Source organism: Bos grunniens, chromosome 1, assembly GCF_055505025.1.
Source record: "Bos grunniens cultivar Pamir isolate PY7600 chromosome 1, Bosgru_T2T1.0, whole genome shotgun sequence".
NCBI classification, from domain to species: Eukaryota; Metazoa; Chordata; class Mammalia; order Artiodactyla; family Bovidae; genus Bos; species Bos grunniens.
The window spans coordinates 30,018,139-30,034,544 of record NC_141165.1 but is presented as its reverse complement, the minus strand read 5'-3'; the positions used below and the strand labels follow the sequence as shown (position 1 = coordinate 30,034,544).

At 42.3% G+C, this 16,406-nt stretch overlaps 1 protein-coding gene across 27 annotated transcripts in view; it reads right to left on the bottom strand.

The window, feature by feature from the left end:
• Positions 1-607: 607 nt before the first annotated feature.
• Positions 608-16,406, bottom strand: part of ZBTB38 (zinc finger and BTB domain containing 38) — a 139,210-nt gene continuing 123,411 nt past the window's right edge. For 23 of the 27 annotated variants that reach the window (XM_086371571.1, XM_086371841.1, XM_086371750.1 and 20 more), the window contains one exon: positions 608-7,465. In XM_086371571.1, coding sequence (XP_086227697.1) covers positions 3,851-7,465 — 3,615 coding nt within the window. In that variant the 3' untranslated portion in view covers positions 608-3,850. Of the gene's footprint in view, positions 7,466-9,780; positions 10,094-16,201; positions 16,397-16,406 lie in introns of those variants that run through there. The other 4 variants (XM_086372988.1, XM_086372512.1, XM_086372362.1 and 1 more) reach the window with 2 other exon arrangements.

Genomic DNA, 16,406 nt, shown 5'->3' with positions numbered 1-16,406 from the left:
AGGACAGATTTTTTTATGTGAAAAATGGCTAGTTTACAACAGCATTAAATCATAATTTCACTCCACATTAAAAAAAGTTTACAAACTTTTACCAACTGACTTCATAGAGCAATATCCTCAAATATAAGAGTTGACCAAATGCCCAAAGTATTGAGGCCTCAGTAAGAAAACCAGAGTAGAGTCGGGGGAGCTGACCCTACTACGGCCTCCTTACAGCTGAGAATGTGACAGCTACCACCACAAGCTGCACGACTTGGTCAGGTCTCTTCCTCTCCCTGTTCAGTTTACATTGAGCATTTCCCTCTAAGACGCAGAGAAGGAACAAAAGCCTGGGCTTTGGAGTCAGGCGGCCAAGGGTTGGGATCCTGGCTGGCTGGCTGTGGGATCTTCTCAAAGTCACTTGTAAAATGCAGATAAATAAGTCTATTGCCCAGGGTCGTTGGGAAAGGACTGAATGAGATAGACCGTGGCAAGAACGTTGCCAAATACCTGGGAGTTAATACGTGAAACCTGTTTTCTGTGGATGACTGGAGCAGAATACTTCCAACACTCAGGTTTACCATAATAGCAGGCCTATCCAAAGCACTAAATGATAACAAGATTTCAGTCTCTTTTATTCTGCTTTTTTTTAATGTCATATTCCATTTGAGTCCTAAGCATGTAAGCAGGTACCATGGAATGTAAACAAGTGAGGAAACAGAAATATACTGAATGAATCATATGTGAAACAACGCTGTGACTCATACAAACGAAATTGCTGCTTGGCTACACAAAAGAATTAACACTAAAATGTTTAAAAAGAGACAACATAAGAATGAGCTATTTTAATCAAGCAAAAACAAATTTATATCCATTAGTTCTAAAAATAAAATTAGACTTTTCCAACCCTTAACATCTGCATTTAATAATATCTTCTAACCAAAATACAGATGCTAAAACAGCAAATTACAATATATCTTGTACAGCATACAGTATGTTTCACTGTTCACACTTACTTTAACTCTAGTTGGTCGTTATGTACTCAATGCATAAACATCACTTCGAATAAAATTTTCACAATTAACAAAAAGTGTGACAAGGCTGTCTTAAAACGGCTCTGCTATAAATTGTATAGAATATACAGAATTACAAAGTCAAGTATTTTTTATCAAAATATACACCCCTCCCTGAAACTAACACAAGCTATCAACATTTTAAACGAATAATACAATTATAGAAAATATTTGCAAAATTATTTTTTCATGTATAAATATTCTGCCATATTTACTTTGGTCTAGAATTATTAGCATACAAGTCCACTTAAAAAATATCCACATGGAAGGGCTGGGAGACATCGTTACATGTAATCATTTTATATTTAGAGTTACTTCAAATCAAAATGACTGAAATACACAGTAATTCTTGATTCATAATCCTGACTGAAATAAAACAAATTGGTAGATCACAGGATTGCTTATTCAGTTTTCTAATTATCAATTCAAAATGATTTGCATAAGCCCTTTGTGACTATCTCTTTAACAAAACCCAAATGAATGGTTCAAGTGTACATATATACAATGTATAAAATAAAGTTGAACTCATCTGCATTTTTCCATTTTCTTCTATTACATAATACTGTTTGTAAGTGAAAGTAGATGAACAAAAGATAAATGCAAATACAATATTGGGGTTATTTAACAACAAAGTACTACAGTATAAAAAGATCAGCTTTGATTATGTCCTTTTCTGGGTGTTGAGATGCTTTCTGGTCCACCCCAATCCATATGAAGTCTTCTTTGTGGAGACATCACAACACTTGAAGAGAGAACCCGGAGTCCTTCAAGCCATTTCTTCACAATGGTAATCTAGTAACCTTGGGTTTCCAGCTGTCAAATCCTGTGAACACGAATGGCTGCAGGTCATCCTTGAACTGGGTTCCAGATTCTGCTCATACTGGTGTTCTGGTATCAAATGGGTAAGAATGTTTTCTCTCTCCCTCCTATTCTGGCAGTTTAAAAAGTTAAAGAATCGTGATTTCCAGCTTCCCAGGAACCTAGTCCACGTGATGGAATATTCTATAGGGGGGTTAGACTTTGAGGGCAGTGTTGATGGTGTGGGTCAAAGAATAAGAACATTAAACACAGAAATGGGTTTTTAGCAAGGGGGCTGAAAGTGGCTCAGTCGTGTCCGACTCTGCAACCCCATGGACTATACAGCCCATGGAACTCTCCAGGCCAGAACACTGGAGTGGGGAGCCTTTCCCTTCTCCAGGGGATCTTCCCAACCCAGGGACTGAACCCAAGTCTCCTGCATTGCAGGTGGATTCTTTACCAGCTGAGCTACAAGGGAAGCCCAAGAATACTGGAGTGGGTAGCCTATCCCTTCTCCAGAAAATCTTCCTGACCCAGGAATTGAACCAGGGTCTCAGTTGTCTGCAAACATGAAGACAAGGCATCTGACTTGTGAATATATTCTATATATTTTTGAAGCATGTAAGTCATGGAACCTCGTCAATTCACATTCTATCTCCCCACCCTCCAAAGACAAAGCTCCATTTGAGGCAAGGAAGGTCATCACTTCCTACCCACTCAAGTCATTATTGGGTGGGGCAGGGGTGTGTGTGTTTCTGTTGTCCTTTATTTATTTTTTAAATAGTATATGCTTGTGGGCTGCATGATTTCCAAGAAGGCTGACAATTGTAGGGATTAGGCTTTCTGTCGCTTTCAAGTGCCTGGGAATTCACCACCACACGTGTGCCTTGCACTTAATTTCCAAGACACTCCTTCAGTGATACAGGAGATGCTAGGTTTTACTTGAACCCTTGAGAATAGTTAAATCTATCTGGAAAGACCTCCACGTCCATGGCCTTGTGATGGATGGAAGACTTCAGGGAGTTTCAGAAGAATTTGACCTTTTTTCATTTTCTGAAGTGAGGCCACTAGAAAGTAATACACAGCACAGCACAGGTAATCACAAGTAACTTCTGGGAAGGTTCTCCCCCGTGGATAAGGCATGACCTATGTTTTTTGGGACTTGAGAAGACCGGTTCTAGTAACAGCTCAGCCATAACTTCAAGAGAACAGCATTCCATCTAAAAGCATACACATGCTCTGAAGTCATACTCAAAATGCTTCCTACTGATTTTTACATCAGTTCTCATTATTTGCAGATCTATTGCTCATCATTATAATTCGCTACAGGGGACATGGACAGTTAAAAGTTATAGTGCTTTATATCTGTATTTTACAAGGTTTGTGTTGCAGAAAAGTAGTTCTAGATAACGTATGAATGTCCTACTTGGGTTACTCATTTCACAAGTATTTTCAGCTATACTATTATTTCATATGTACCCATTAATTTAAACAATTTTTAATAGTGCAGAAGCTGGATGAGAATAATGACTGTCATAGCTCATTTACCTTTTAACATATTTATGAAGGTGACATTTTCATGATATCTGACCCTTATATCTCCAGTTACTAAAGACAGTTCAGCAGCCAGCTCCTCTGAGCACTCACCAGAAAGTTTTAAATTACACTAAAATTAAACTCTTTTTTTCTCCCACTGGCAAAAATATCACAATTTAGAACTTCATAAACTTTCACAAGACACTTGGGATACTGGAAGATTCGGCTATTTTGTTTTTGTGTACTTCGCATGAGGTTAATGCTAAAACCCAGAGAGGATATTAGGATCCTCCTTCTGGAATTTGAACAAATGAGATTTTCTTTGTTACATTTCACTCCTTCATAGCTGTTAAGTGAACAAAACTAAACAGAAACAAAAGAAACATCTAACTAAAAAAAAAAACACAAAAAAACCCCCACCAACTTGTATTCTCAAAGGTTTTTTTTCCCCTAAGGATCTCCATTCAAAGGACATTATCAACAACGGTTTGTACATTATCCTTTTGCTCAGTACCTTCCGAATCAATGAAATGTGGATTCTCCAGGGGACTGGAGTTTTCGTGGCCCATGTCACCTTCCGTTTTCTCCTGCTGACTGGGGCTTTTGAACAAGTGTTTCTTCTGGTGCATTCCCAGAGCAGCAGCTGTTTTGCAAATTTTGGGGCACTGGAAGCAGGCATAGCCCTTCCCGTTATGCTCCCTGATATGCCTCTGCTCGTGATTCCTTTTCGTGGACAGATACAAAAAACTCTGAAAGCAGAACTGACAGTGGTATCGTTTTTCTCCCGTGTGGATCCTTTCGTGGATTTTGAGGGTCTCGTTCAAAGTGAAGGCCTTGTTGCAGTACTGACAGACGAACTCCTTCACGCCCAGGTGGATGCGCTCATGCTTCTGGAGGTTGCCGTGCACGGAGAAGCACCGGCCGCAGGTCTTGCACTGGTATGGCTTCTCTCCCGTGTGGCACCGCATGTGCATTTTGAGGGTGGAGGGGCTCTGAAACTGCTTGGCACAGAGCTCGCATGCGTAAGGCCGGGCCGTGAGATGCCGGTGGGGCCTCCCTTGGCTCCCGGCCCCTGAGGCTTTGTCTCCGTCGTCGCAGAGTTCACACTGCAGCTTAGGCATCTCTTTGTTTTCCTCTTCCTCGAAGGCCTTCTCCTGCGGAGCCTTGCCCACCACCGCACAGTCCAGGTCGGCCGGGTATCTACACTTACTGCTCGGGCTCCTGTTTTCATGCTCCTTCCTCCAGCTGGCCTTCCTCATTTTTCTCAACTGTCTGGATTTCTTCTTGGGTTTGTAGTTGTAGTACGGGCGCCACGGTTTGTCCGTGGAATCCTGGTCACTGGCATCGTCAAACATCTCGCTCATCTCCATGCACTCGGACTGGCAGAGCCCGAGAGGGTTGTCTCCGTTGGCTTCCTGGTCGCTCTCCTGGGGCAGCGTCTCCTCCGGCGTTTGATACTTGGGTCTCCGCCCTCTCTTATAGAACAGTTTAGAGCCGAGGATGTGCCTCTTCACAATGGCTTCATTTCCGATTTTCACCGTTATTTGACAAAGGGGTGCGACGTTGCTGTTTGTGGAGGTTCCAGGGAGAGCGGGCTTTGCGATGTAGGTTTCAATTTTACTCGTTTCTTTAATGGTATTTGTAGTTTTGCCCAGTGAGCCTCCAGGATCAGCAGTGAATTTGGACTCCTCTGGTACTTCTCCCCTGCTACACGGGCCGGCTTTCTTTTTCTCCTTCATGCTCTTGGGTCTGCTGACGGCCCTCCCAACTTTGTCTGGCTCGGCGGGCTTGCCGTCCTCTTTTGGGGTCTGACTGACAGTCTGGTCTGAAGGAGCTCCTCTGGGGTTGCGGCTGGTCATGGCAGCAATGGCATTGCTGTGCATTATCACCGATGAAAACTGGCTGCTGTGCACGATGACCGAGGGGGCTGAGCCGCTGTAGCTGATCACAGAGGTGGAGTTCTCACTGCCGTTACTCACAGCCAAAACTGGCACATCCCCTGCTCGGGGGTCCGAACTGACAGCGTTTTCAGTGGAAGAAACCGACACCTCTGTGGAATAAAAGTTATTGTCCAGATCCACTTTTAACTCTCCCCTCTCACCCCATTTGGTACCTTCTGCGTTTTGTATACTGGCCGAAGTGGGCACGTCCTGACGTGCTGGTGTTTCCAATGGGATGGCTGGACTGTTGGTCAAGGTGTTTACACTGTCCTGGAAATTCAGAGTAGGTAATTCAGAGCTGTGTGGATTCTGAATAACATAGGGACCAGGTGCAGGCTCATTTAGCTGACTGTTTTCTCGAGCATTTTCATAGGAAGAATGTCGGTAGCTCTTGTAAGGAGCCCTCTTGCATTTCATGGGCAGGAGCCTGTAAAGTTTATATGGATAGACACTAGGCTTCAAGCCTCCATTTGCTGTTTTCTTACTGATGGAAAGTCTGTGATCGATGGCATGAAAAGACTTCTGGTGGTTTTTGAGTATATAGTAGGTCATGAATGTCTCCAGGCAGAAAATGCACTGATACCGCCTTTCCCCTGTGTGCCAAATCTCGTGTCTTGTCCTGTACTCAGCCAAGGCAAACACTTTGTTGCAGTAATGGCAAGGATATGTTCTCCTCCAGGAGTGAACATTTGCATGTCTTCGGAGGCTGGATAAAGTCACGTAACTGCGTTTGCACACCACGCAGCTGTAGAGCATTTGCCCATTAACAAATTTAACTATGTGTTCTGTTTCTGGCAGCGTACTCCCGGGACTGGAAAAGTCACCAATCCTATTCTCAGCTAATAAAGGTTCTGGACCTGTGAATGAACTTCCATTCTGCCCGATGGTGGGATAGTTTTCTAAGAAGCGCTGATTCCCTCCAGGAACGGGCATGTGGCTGGACCTCATGCAGATCTGCTCATGCCGATCCAGCCTGTTGAGGGTGCTGAACTGCTTGTTGCAGTGCTTGCACACCAAGGGCTCCTGGGTCGGCTTGTGAAGCTGCATGTGGGCGCTGAGCAAAGTGCTGCTCTCGAAAGATTTGGAACAACAGCTGCAGTTGTAAACGAGAGGCGGCACCTCGGCGGCTGGCGGCCCAGGGACATCAGAGGATTTATTTCCCTCCGCCCTGGGAAATTGGACCTCTCCTTCGTTGTGGCTGGGAGATTTTGAAAGGGAAAGAACTGCAGCTGGCTGCGGACTTTCTTCTTGACGCACCTCCAAGTTGCTTGCTGGAGGGGGTGGTATATTTTCTGGAGCGGAATCTGATTCCTGGGGTACGGAGAGTGTCTTTGGCTTTCGGCATGTTTTCGGTTTTGCTGCAACAGCTTCAGAGTTCTCCTTCCCTGTTTTCGCAGGTGAGCTGCTGTCCTGTTCCCGGGCAGGCTGACTTCTGTAAGCCTCAGCCACGGAAGACACGGCAGACACGGCGTAGGAGTGCTCGGCGAGGGTGCGCACGGGCTCCACCTCGTGGCAGACGTCAGTCCTCTCCAGGCAGAGGCTGGTGTTCCTCATGGAGTCGGAGACCTTTTTGAAACTTGCTCTCAAGTCCAGTGGGGAGAACATGTTATTACTGTTTTCTGTTTCGATGATGGAAAATGCATTTGTGATCCTTGGCCCATTAGTGATGGCTGGTTCTTCATGCCTTTTTTCATTTTTTTCTTCCTTAACCACTCCCTTCTCAGTAATGCAGAATACATAGGGACCCGGGGAATTGGAGAAGTTGCGATCAGTAAGATCTTCCAAGAAGGATATTCCCAGCTTTTTCCCAGCAGCTGCGAGATCAGTGACAGTTTCCTGTCTCTTGACGACGACTGTGGAGCTGTAGATATAATTGAGGATTTCTGTAAACACTTCAGCTTTGAGATCATCCAGCTCCAGGACGTGGCTGGAAATACAGATGGTATGGCTCCAAAAGATGTTTTTGAAATAAAGGCTTGAAGCAGCCAGGACATTGCTGTGGGCTTTAAACTTGGTGTCTTCCACAATGATAGTGACATCACACAAAATGCCCCGAATGCGCTGCTCGTTTAAGATGGAGAGCACTGTGTCGCTGTGTAAGTTGTCCTTGAGGTCCCTGGAAAGGGACATGACTGTCATCTAAAAGAAGAAGAGAGAAGTGGTCAGAGATAAAGGTCCTTCCATGAGGAGCTCTTTGGTGTATAGGCTATTTTTGATTTCTTTGAAAATCTTACTTTATGTATGAAAATACAGAGTTTTGTAGTCTTTGTTTCTTTTTAATCTCATTTCGTTGTTGCTCCAAAGACTTGGAGTCAACCTTAGAAGCTTAATCTTTATCTTGCCCCAGCCTGTTTCTCATACCATTGCTCACAGTTGTTATAGTTGGAAATCCTCCCAGAACTTTTTCTCTGACTTTCTCCAAAGTTGTAGGCTACATATACATGTCCAAATTTGGTGTGTGTGGGGGGGCAGGGTAAGGTTCCCTGATAAATGTTAAGGGTCTCATCATCACTCAGGGCTGCTGTGTTCAATTCTTAGAATCAGGCAATGTCATGGTCCCATCACAAGACTGCTGTCTATTTCTGATGATCCACCCTAATGATTTGATCCAAACATAGCCAGCAATGCAGGAGACCTTGGTTCGATTCCTGGGTTGGGAAGATCCCCTGGAGAAGGAAAAGGCTACCCACTCCAGTATTCTGGCCTGGAGAATTCCATAGGCTGTATAGTCCATGGGGTCGCAAAGAACTGGACACGACTGAGTGACTTTCACTTTCACCTTAGTTCATGAAGCAAGAAAATTATTTTTTTTAAGTTTTCCTTAACTAAGCAGTGTGTGTGTGTGTGTGTGTGTGTGCGTGCGTGCACGCGCGCATGCCCTCAGTCATGTCTGACTCTTAGTGACCCCAAGGACTGTAGCCTGCCATGTTCCTCTGTCCATAGGATTTCCCATGCAAGAATACTGGAGTGGGTTGCCCTTTTCTGCTCCAGAGAATCTTCCGCACCCAGGGTCTCCTGCATTGCAGGTGGAGGCTTTACTGCTGAGCCACTGGGGAAGCTGAAGCAAGCAGTATCTGTAACTAAAGTTATTGGCTGCTCAGGGAAGAAGCAAGAACTGGAGGAATCATTCCTCATCTGTGGCTCTGAAAGGTCTCTCAGTGGAAAGTCTTGGTCTGCATGACTGAGTCTGACCACCAGGGGCCCCCCACCCTCTGCACTACTGGCCTGTATGGGGACCCATCTCATTCCTCTGATTTCCCTTTTATCATAGCCATAGTAGACTGGGGTGTTCAAAAATAACTCTGTGAGGTACTAAAGGCAACCCAAATGGAAACAAAACACAAAACCAGAGAAGTATGTTTCTGAGTTTATAATACTGTCTAGTCACAGGTTCTTAAATTAGCACAATTTAAAGGCACGGTGGCTCTTGCTCTGGTCTGAGGATCCCGCTCCTGTTGTACTCAGGTCATATTATTCTCTATGTTCTATAATGAGCCTGGGTTGGCCAGAGCCTACCCACTACTGTTCTAGTGAGGGACAGTCCAAAGCACCAGCTTTCATGGTTAGCTACAGTAAAAAATACACGGTGCATAGGGACTCGAGACAAAAGTGAAGCTAAAACTTACCCTTGAGAGGTGTGATGCTGTCTGTCCTGTTCTATTATCTTTCACTTAAAAAATGCTAACAGCAACTCAGCAAACTAATTTCACTATATGCTAAGAGATCACTCCTGCACTTAAACTGCAGTGCCCTGGCCAAAATACCTGCTCTGGTCTAAAAGACATACTACCCAGCTGCTGTTCATCAAGTCTCTCTCTCTCTGATCAGGTGATGTCCAGAAAGCCCATACAGCTTGCCGCTCTTTAACTCCCAGTGGCCATGTCTTCCTAGCACCGGAATAAAACGTTTAGCTCATGGCATTCATTCAGTTGGAAAGACCAGATGGCCACATTAAAGCCTCTCTCTTTCTACCTTTTTGTAAAGCAATTATGAGCTGTGCCCATTATGTTATTTAGTGTCCTTTATACAAGAATCCATTTGATAACTTCTTTTATCTCATTCAGCCACTGGAAAAAGTGCATTTCTACTAACAAATTTTTCATTAACCAGATAATGAGAACAATGCACTCACCACGTTTCTTTTTTAATTCTCGAAACAAGGAAGCTTAGAGCTAAGGTTTACCGTCAACTGTTGTAGCCACCGTGAGCCTGGGTTTCTGGTGTGACCACTGTCTCACTTTATTTAGTGATAGCTCTTCTACTCTTGTTTCACCTGCCTTTACCTGTAACCTTCCATGAATCTTTTCCAGGGATGTGGGGGATTATATCTTTAAATAAAATTAAATAAAAAGGAATCTTTATGGCCCCCTCTGTACCCCTGAAGAGAGAAAGGGTCACCCTGAATGGATTGCCAGAGTCTATCCTTCACTGGCTTACACAGATCAGTGACCTACCTACTTGGCAGGTGCCTCTTTGGTCTTCCGTGAGGTCTCTGTTTTGGGCCCCTGGGGGATCTACTTTCTCTCCCTTCTCATATCTTCTCCTGTTTGGAAGGGTCGTGTGTGCTCAGTCGTTCGGTCATGTCTGACTCTTTTCGGCCCTATGGATTGTGGACCACCAGCCTCCTCTGTCCATTGGATTTTTCAGGCAAGAATACTGGAGTCGGTTGCTATTTCCTCCTCCAGGGGATCTTCCCGACCCAGGACTCAAACCCTGTGTCTCATGCGTTGGCAGGTGGATTCTTTACCACTAGCACCACCTGGGAAGCTTGAAAAGGTCAGACCAGATCATAACAGGCTCTAGTGGACTCCCCACAGCAAGTTTTATATTGCAAGTACTAGTTATCATTAAAAGTTATCATTAGATTTGAGTTAAATCACTCAGGATCCCTGAGGCTTCAGCACATGGACAGGATTAGAGGGAGGCCAGCTGGTTGCAAACCAGCTAGTCAGGCCATCCTCTGGCCCAGGTAAGAATTAATCCATCCACCCCAGACAGTGTGAGAGCCTGGGAAGGAGTAGATGGCCTCAGCCCCACCTAAAAAGGTGAGATGGGGAGAGTTAGTATGTGAATTCAGAATTTAATTCTCTTGACCATTATTTCTTGAATATTGGCTGAGTGCTATAGGAAGACAAGAGTTCATTTCTCCTTGGAACAGAGATTTACTGAATACCTACTTTATGCTGTGGGACAGAAGTTCTCGAACCTGGCTATGTATCTGAATCACCTGGGAAGCTTTAATATAGTACAGCATTTACAGAGTCCCCTCGCAGAGATTCTTGTTTGGAATAGCTGAGGTGAGACCCTGGAACCTATATATATTTTTGTACCTTATTTAGCGAATAAGGAACATTCTATTTGTCCCTGTGATAACAAATTTGAAAGGCACACAAGTAAACACTGAAAAATCTTGTCTCAGAGGATATTCACGTGGTTTTTATCCATCTGCCATAACCAGGTCTGGGGGCTGACACTAAAATCCAGCACTGTAACAGAAACAAAAATTCTGCCCCCAAAGGTCTGCAGTATAGCAGGGAAGGTAAGACGGGTTCACACAATGCTGTAAAGCCAAGATTCTCAGTGAAGGTGCAGGATCAGGAGTGCTGGGACAAAGAGTAGCGGGGAGTGGCCCCGGGATGGGGTGAGGGAAGGCAGGAGTGCCTCACCAAACCCCCTTTCCGGGAGAGGTGACACTGACTTCAGCTCTGCCTGCTGAAGTGGACAAAGCTGAGGAACACGAAGTTCAGTCAGAACGAGGCACAGCTGAGTTTCATGCCCTCAAGAAGCTTGTAATCAAGGAGTCCATGTCACAGTTTGGAACAAAGCATCCAAATCCATAAATACAAGGTGAAAAGGCAGTGACAGTTGTCAAAGATGCAATTTCAAGTCATATTCTACATGTCCGACGTGCAACTGAGTTTGAAGTCTGAAGACCAGAGGGGACCCACTGTGGCCCTCAAACACAGCTGGTCCCTACCAGTGGTGTTTGATACAGGTAGCATTTGGACCATGGTTTTGGAAAAAAAAAAGTTGATGTCAAAGAACAGTAAGATTTAACATAAATATCAATGTGTCTTCTCTTGAGAAACAGGAAGACTGGACAACAGCGGGGCTGCTGCCCGCCTGGCAACCGGGCAGCTGCAGGCACGTGCTGCCTTTCCCGGCGCTCACTGCCCAGCGGCTTCTCTCAGCACCAAGCCCAGCCCGGCCCCGTTGGCCAGTTTGGTTTGCGCCACTGACGAGAACATGAAGTAAAATCACATTGGACCCGGAGTTTTGAACAGTCATCCTTACTTTAAGTATATCCCTAAAGTTAGAATTCAGACTTAAATGAGTTCAGGGGGGAGGCAGTCATTCCCACCAAAAATAGTATTCTTTGACTTAAAAAAAAAAAAGTGATCTCCTCTGCTATTTTTCTTCATTGAGAGTAAGTAAAAACAGAAGTCTTAGGAGTTCTTGCTAATGGAAAGCCCACAACACACTTCAGAAAAAGAAATAGAAGCTGGAAAGCAGGTGAGATTAAGTTTATATGTAATATTCTGAAACATGTACTAAAAAGCAAGTTTTGTATAATATATCTATTATTTTCAGTAGTATCACCGAGATGGAATAAATAAGCATGAAAAATGTTATTGTTACAAAACTTTTGGTGAGCCAATATTTTAAAACAATAAATCAATCTGTAATTAGATAACTGTGATCATCTGATTTATGTTACTATTTTCCTGAGTTTGTTTTTTAGCTGTAAAGCTTTTAACATACACCTTCTAAACACACAAATACATGTATGTATATATCCACATGCATGTACCAATAGATCTATGATTATATAAACATATGAACATGTGCTAGTGGAAACAGATTTTATAAGCACAACAAATATCGTGAATGTATAATTCAGCATCTAAAACAACAAGACACTTGAGAGAGAAAAGGGGATACAACTAATAACTATGCCAGATAAACAGGTATACATTGGGACTATATCCTGGGAAATGAGGATACAGGGTCATCCTGTATTTATATATACACAAAAATATACATATCTATATAAACTAAATATAAAATTCTACATTATAATTACATGTGTATATTGAGATAAAGTATACTTCATAAGTATTTTAAATGCTTTGAAGAATTTTATAAATATAGGATAAACATACTTTATAATTATACTTCATACCAGGGCCATTGGGAAATTCTACTTAATTAGCATATGCAGAATCTGCTGCTGCCTTTGTCTCCTGCATTATTCCAATCTTATATAATACATTCATATTATGTAAGGATGGGCACTGAAGATGCTTTTGATGATTAAAATGACTTTTCTTTTTTCAAATTAATTTTTATTGGAGTATAGTTGCTTTACAATGTTGTGTTAGTTTCTACTATTCAGCAAAGTTAATCCACTGTATGTTTACATTTATCCCCTCTTTGTTGGATTTCCTTCCTCTTTAGGTCACCACAGAGCACCGAATTGAGTTCTCTGGGCTGTACAGTAGGTTCTTATCAGTTATCTATATATTATATATACATAACATCAATAGTGTAAATATATTAATTCTAATCTCCCAATTCATCCCACCCCACCTAAAATGACTTCTTCACTTACTTTTAGAGTTAACTAGTATTAAAAAAGTTAAAAAAAAAAAATCTATGCTGATGGTAAAATATGCAAACAGTACAGCAGCGGATTAAGGGACAAAGCAGAAGGCCCCTCCCCTCTGCCAGGCTCCTCAACTCCACTCCAGCATACACACAACACACACAACTCACGCACTCCCTACACGAGTCCTCTTCTCATAACTCAGAAAGATTTCTACGTTCTGCCTGTATGAAGCTTTAGAAGAAAAACCGCATTTCCTCCTGAGGCTCTTCTGTCCTCACCCCTAGCTCCTCTGCCTGGCAATTCCTGTAATTTACTCATCTCAGGTGACATCTCCTTCGGTCAGCCTCCTTCCTCATGAATTTTCAGTCTGGGGTTCCAACCTTTATTGTCGCATGCAATATTGTGCATTTGTACACATTTCTATCCTTCCTATTTGCTCCTTGAGTTTAGGGACAGTCTTGGTACCAATACATTGTTGATTCTGACAGTAAGTGAGCAGAGAGACATTGGCTCCTCAGGCCCCGAGCAGCAAATGGCTTAAATGACGTATTGTACTTAGAAAGCTACCTTACTTAAAGCTTTAAAAATGAGACCTGGGTGAACCCAAATTCTACTCGAGGGAAAGCAAAATTACTAGGAAAATAAAAATAAATTCCTGTTCCTTTTTTTCTTTCCTAGTTTCCTTATAACCCTGAGGGTTCTCAAAGTATGTTTCATGGATCTCTGAGTCTCCCAAGACCCTTTCAGCAAGTTTTTAAGGTCAAAACTATTTTCATAACCACACTAAGATGTCATGTGTCTTTTTTACTGTGTGAACATGTGCACTAATGGTACAAAACCAAAGACGGGGAAAACTTCTACAGCCTTATCACATATCTAGCCAGTAACAGCTGGATTAAGGAGTAATTATCATTTTATTAAATCTGGATCCTCAGAAGGACACATAAAACACTTCTGAATGCATAAGGAAAAATGATGACTACCTTGAGAAAAAGCATCTGGTGTTTCCTAGAGCTCTGAGTCAAACTTACCAATTTTTTTTTTCATGGAACATCATTTTTACTTGAAAAAAATTACAGTAAGATAAACCATGGCTATTCAGATACGGGTACTTGGGCCAATATTTTCTTAAAAATGAAATAAGTGAGTCTGTCATTTCAAGGAAGCAGCCATTTTGTTGCCAATAATAAAATCAGACTGGAGCAAAAAACAGAATTTTGGAAAACTTGTATCTACCACAATGAGCTCAACACTCCTCAATACATAATGACTTTTCTGATGATGTTGGTGGTGACGTTAATGGAAGTGATTTTTGGATACTGAGTAATGAATTTGGAAGATATACATGGCTCAGTGAACCAATATTTTCCAAATGACCAATGCATATTACCAAAAAAAATCATGCATGAGCTAAAAAGTGTAACAGAGAGCCATATATATTTACATGTAACAAACTGGGGAAAGTTCACTGATACGAATTCCATGTTGCAATTAACCTTTAAGAAAGTCCTACTGGTAGATACTGGTATAGCATCAAAGAATATCCACAACTAACTGAAAAGGTTATTACAAAACCAAAACCAAAAAAACTTCCCTTTTCCAACTACCTAGCTGTGTGAGGCTGGGTTTTTTTCATATAGTTCAACTAAAACAGCACATTGCAGCTGAATCCAGAAGCAGATTTGAAAATCCAGCTACCTTTCTATTAAGTCAGATAGTAAAGATATAGTATACCTTTGAACAGTACAGGTTTGAACTGCTTAGATCCACTTGTACACAGATTTTTTTTCAGTAAATATGTACTACAGTGCTACATGATCCACGGTTGGCTGAACCCACAGATGCAGAACTGGAGGAAGGGATACAGAGGAGGGGAGATTTTGTGGATTTTTGACCCAGTGGCGAGTCTGTGCTGTATCTAACACCTGTGTTGTTCAAGGGTCAACCATATTTGCAAAAAATAACACCACTCTTCTCACAAATTTTTGCTTTAGAAAATAGTTACTTTAAAAATAAAAATGTATCATTTTACCATGTAATTGGGTTTATTGTAGTCAATTTTTGCAAGTTAACAAATAGTTTTTAAATTCTCCTTTAAAACTTTGAATGTAACTCAGATAAACAAAAGCTCTTTGGATCCTTAAAGATTTATAAGAATGTAATGGGGTCCTGGGAATCAAAAGTTTGAGAACCACTGCTTTAAACAGTAAGAAAATATTCAAAATCATATTTAAATAAATGACTTAGAAATTATTTTACTCAATAAAATGAATCACATGTAAGACAAAGTGAATGAAAGGGTGCTAAAGTACAAAGCAGAAATACCCAGGAGTCAGGAGAAACCAAGGCACAGAGAAACACAGACACACCTTGGTCACACAGATACACACACACACTCTATAGCTGTCTTTAATTTTCTAAGCCAGAAGTGACTGCTACCTATCACTTGAGTGTGAGCATGGCTGTAAAACCAGGTGGACCAATAGTCCCTTCACACTACACTCAGGTAAAAACTGCTCCTCGATTTGCTGCCTATATTGTTTGTACAACCTATCCTGGCTTGAATCTTTGCCTTCAAGTCTCAAAGGCTGGCTTGGTTTGCCCTTGGAGTCTATCCATTCATCTACTAAATCAGCCCCTCTCCATTATATCCTGGATACCTGTTCTGGGTTTAAACTTGAAAACAATTCTTGGCAATGATCTGAGCAACTAATTCCTATATTTCCAGCCTAATTAAATCTTCCCTTCCCCAAGTAGACAAGGCAATTTTACTAAAGCACAGAAAAGTCAAAAACTTAAAATGATAGTTTCCATAACATTTTTAACTCTCCCAATGTAAACCGCCCCCCCCCCGCCAAAAAATCTTGAAAAACCTCTTTAAATTGTTTAACCAAGTGTAACTATTATGTAACTTTATAGAGCCTGTTAATAAAATCCGGTGTACTTTTATTAGCAAGTCTTTAAGACATCACAGATGGAGAGTGAAGTAATCCTGTCCAGTCTGCATTCTTAGTGAGAACTTGCAGTCACTCACTCAAGGCCACGCTCCAGGGCCAGACTGAATCCCATTTTTCTGTATCTTCTGATCAGAGGAAAACGCCAGGCGCCTTCTCGCAGCACCTTGGCCACTCAATTCCCAACATACATAGTAATGAAACTGAATCAACAGAGCAACTTTCTCCTCTTTCTACTGCCATGCTTCTATAAAAAGACACTTGGAAATAAAACCCAACTAAAAAAAGAACACACTGTATTAGGATACTGACCTGGAATCACGCACAAGTCAAACTCACAGTCTATTTGGGGCCAGCGCAAGACCCATACTGAAGCAGAATCTACTGCGTGGACCTGCCATTCTCCGCAGAAAGTGTTCTGACAAAGGACACCACTTCAGTGATCTGGGTCCCCATCCCACACACATCTTTGCAGTGCCTTTTCTCACAGTCACGTTGGGTGACTACGTCAGACCTC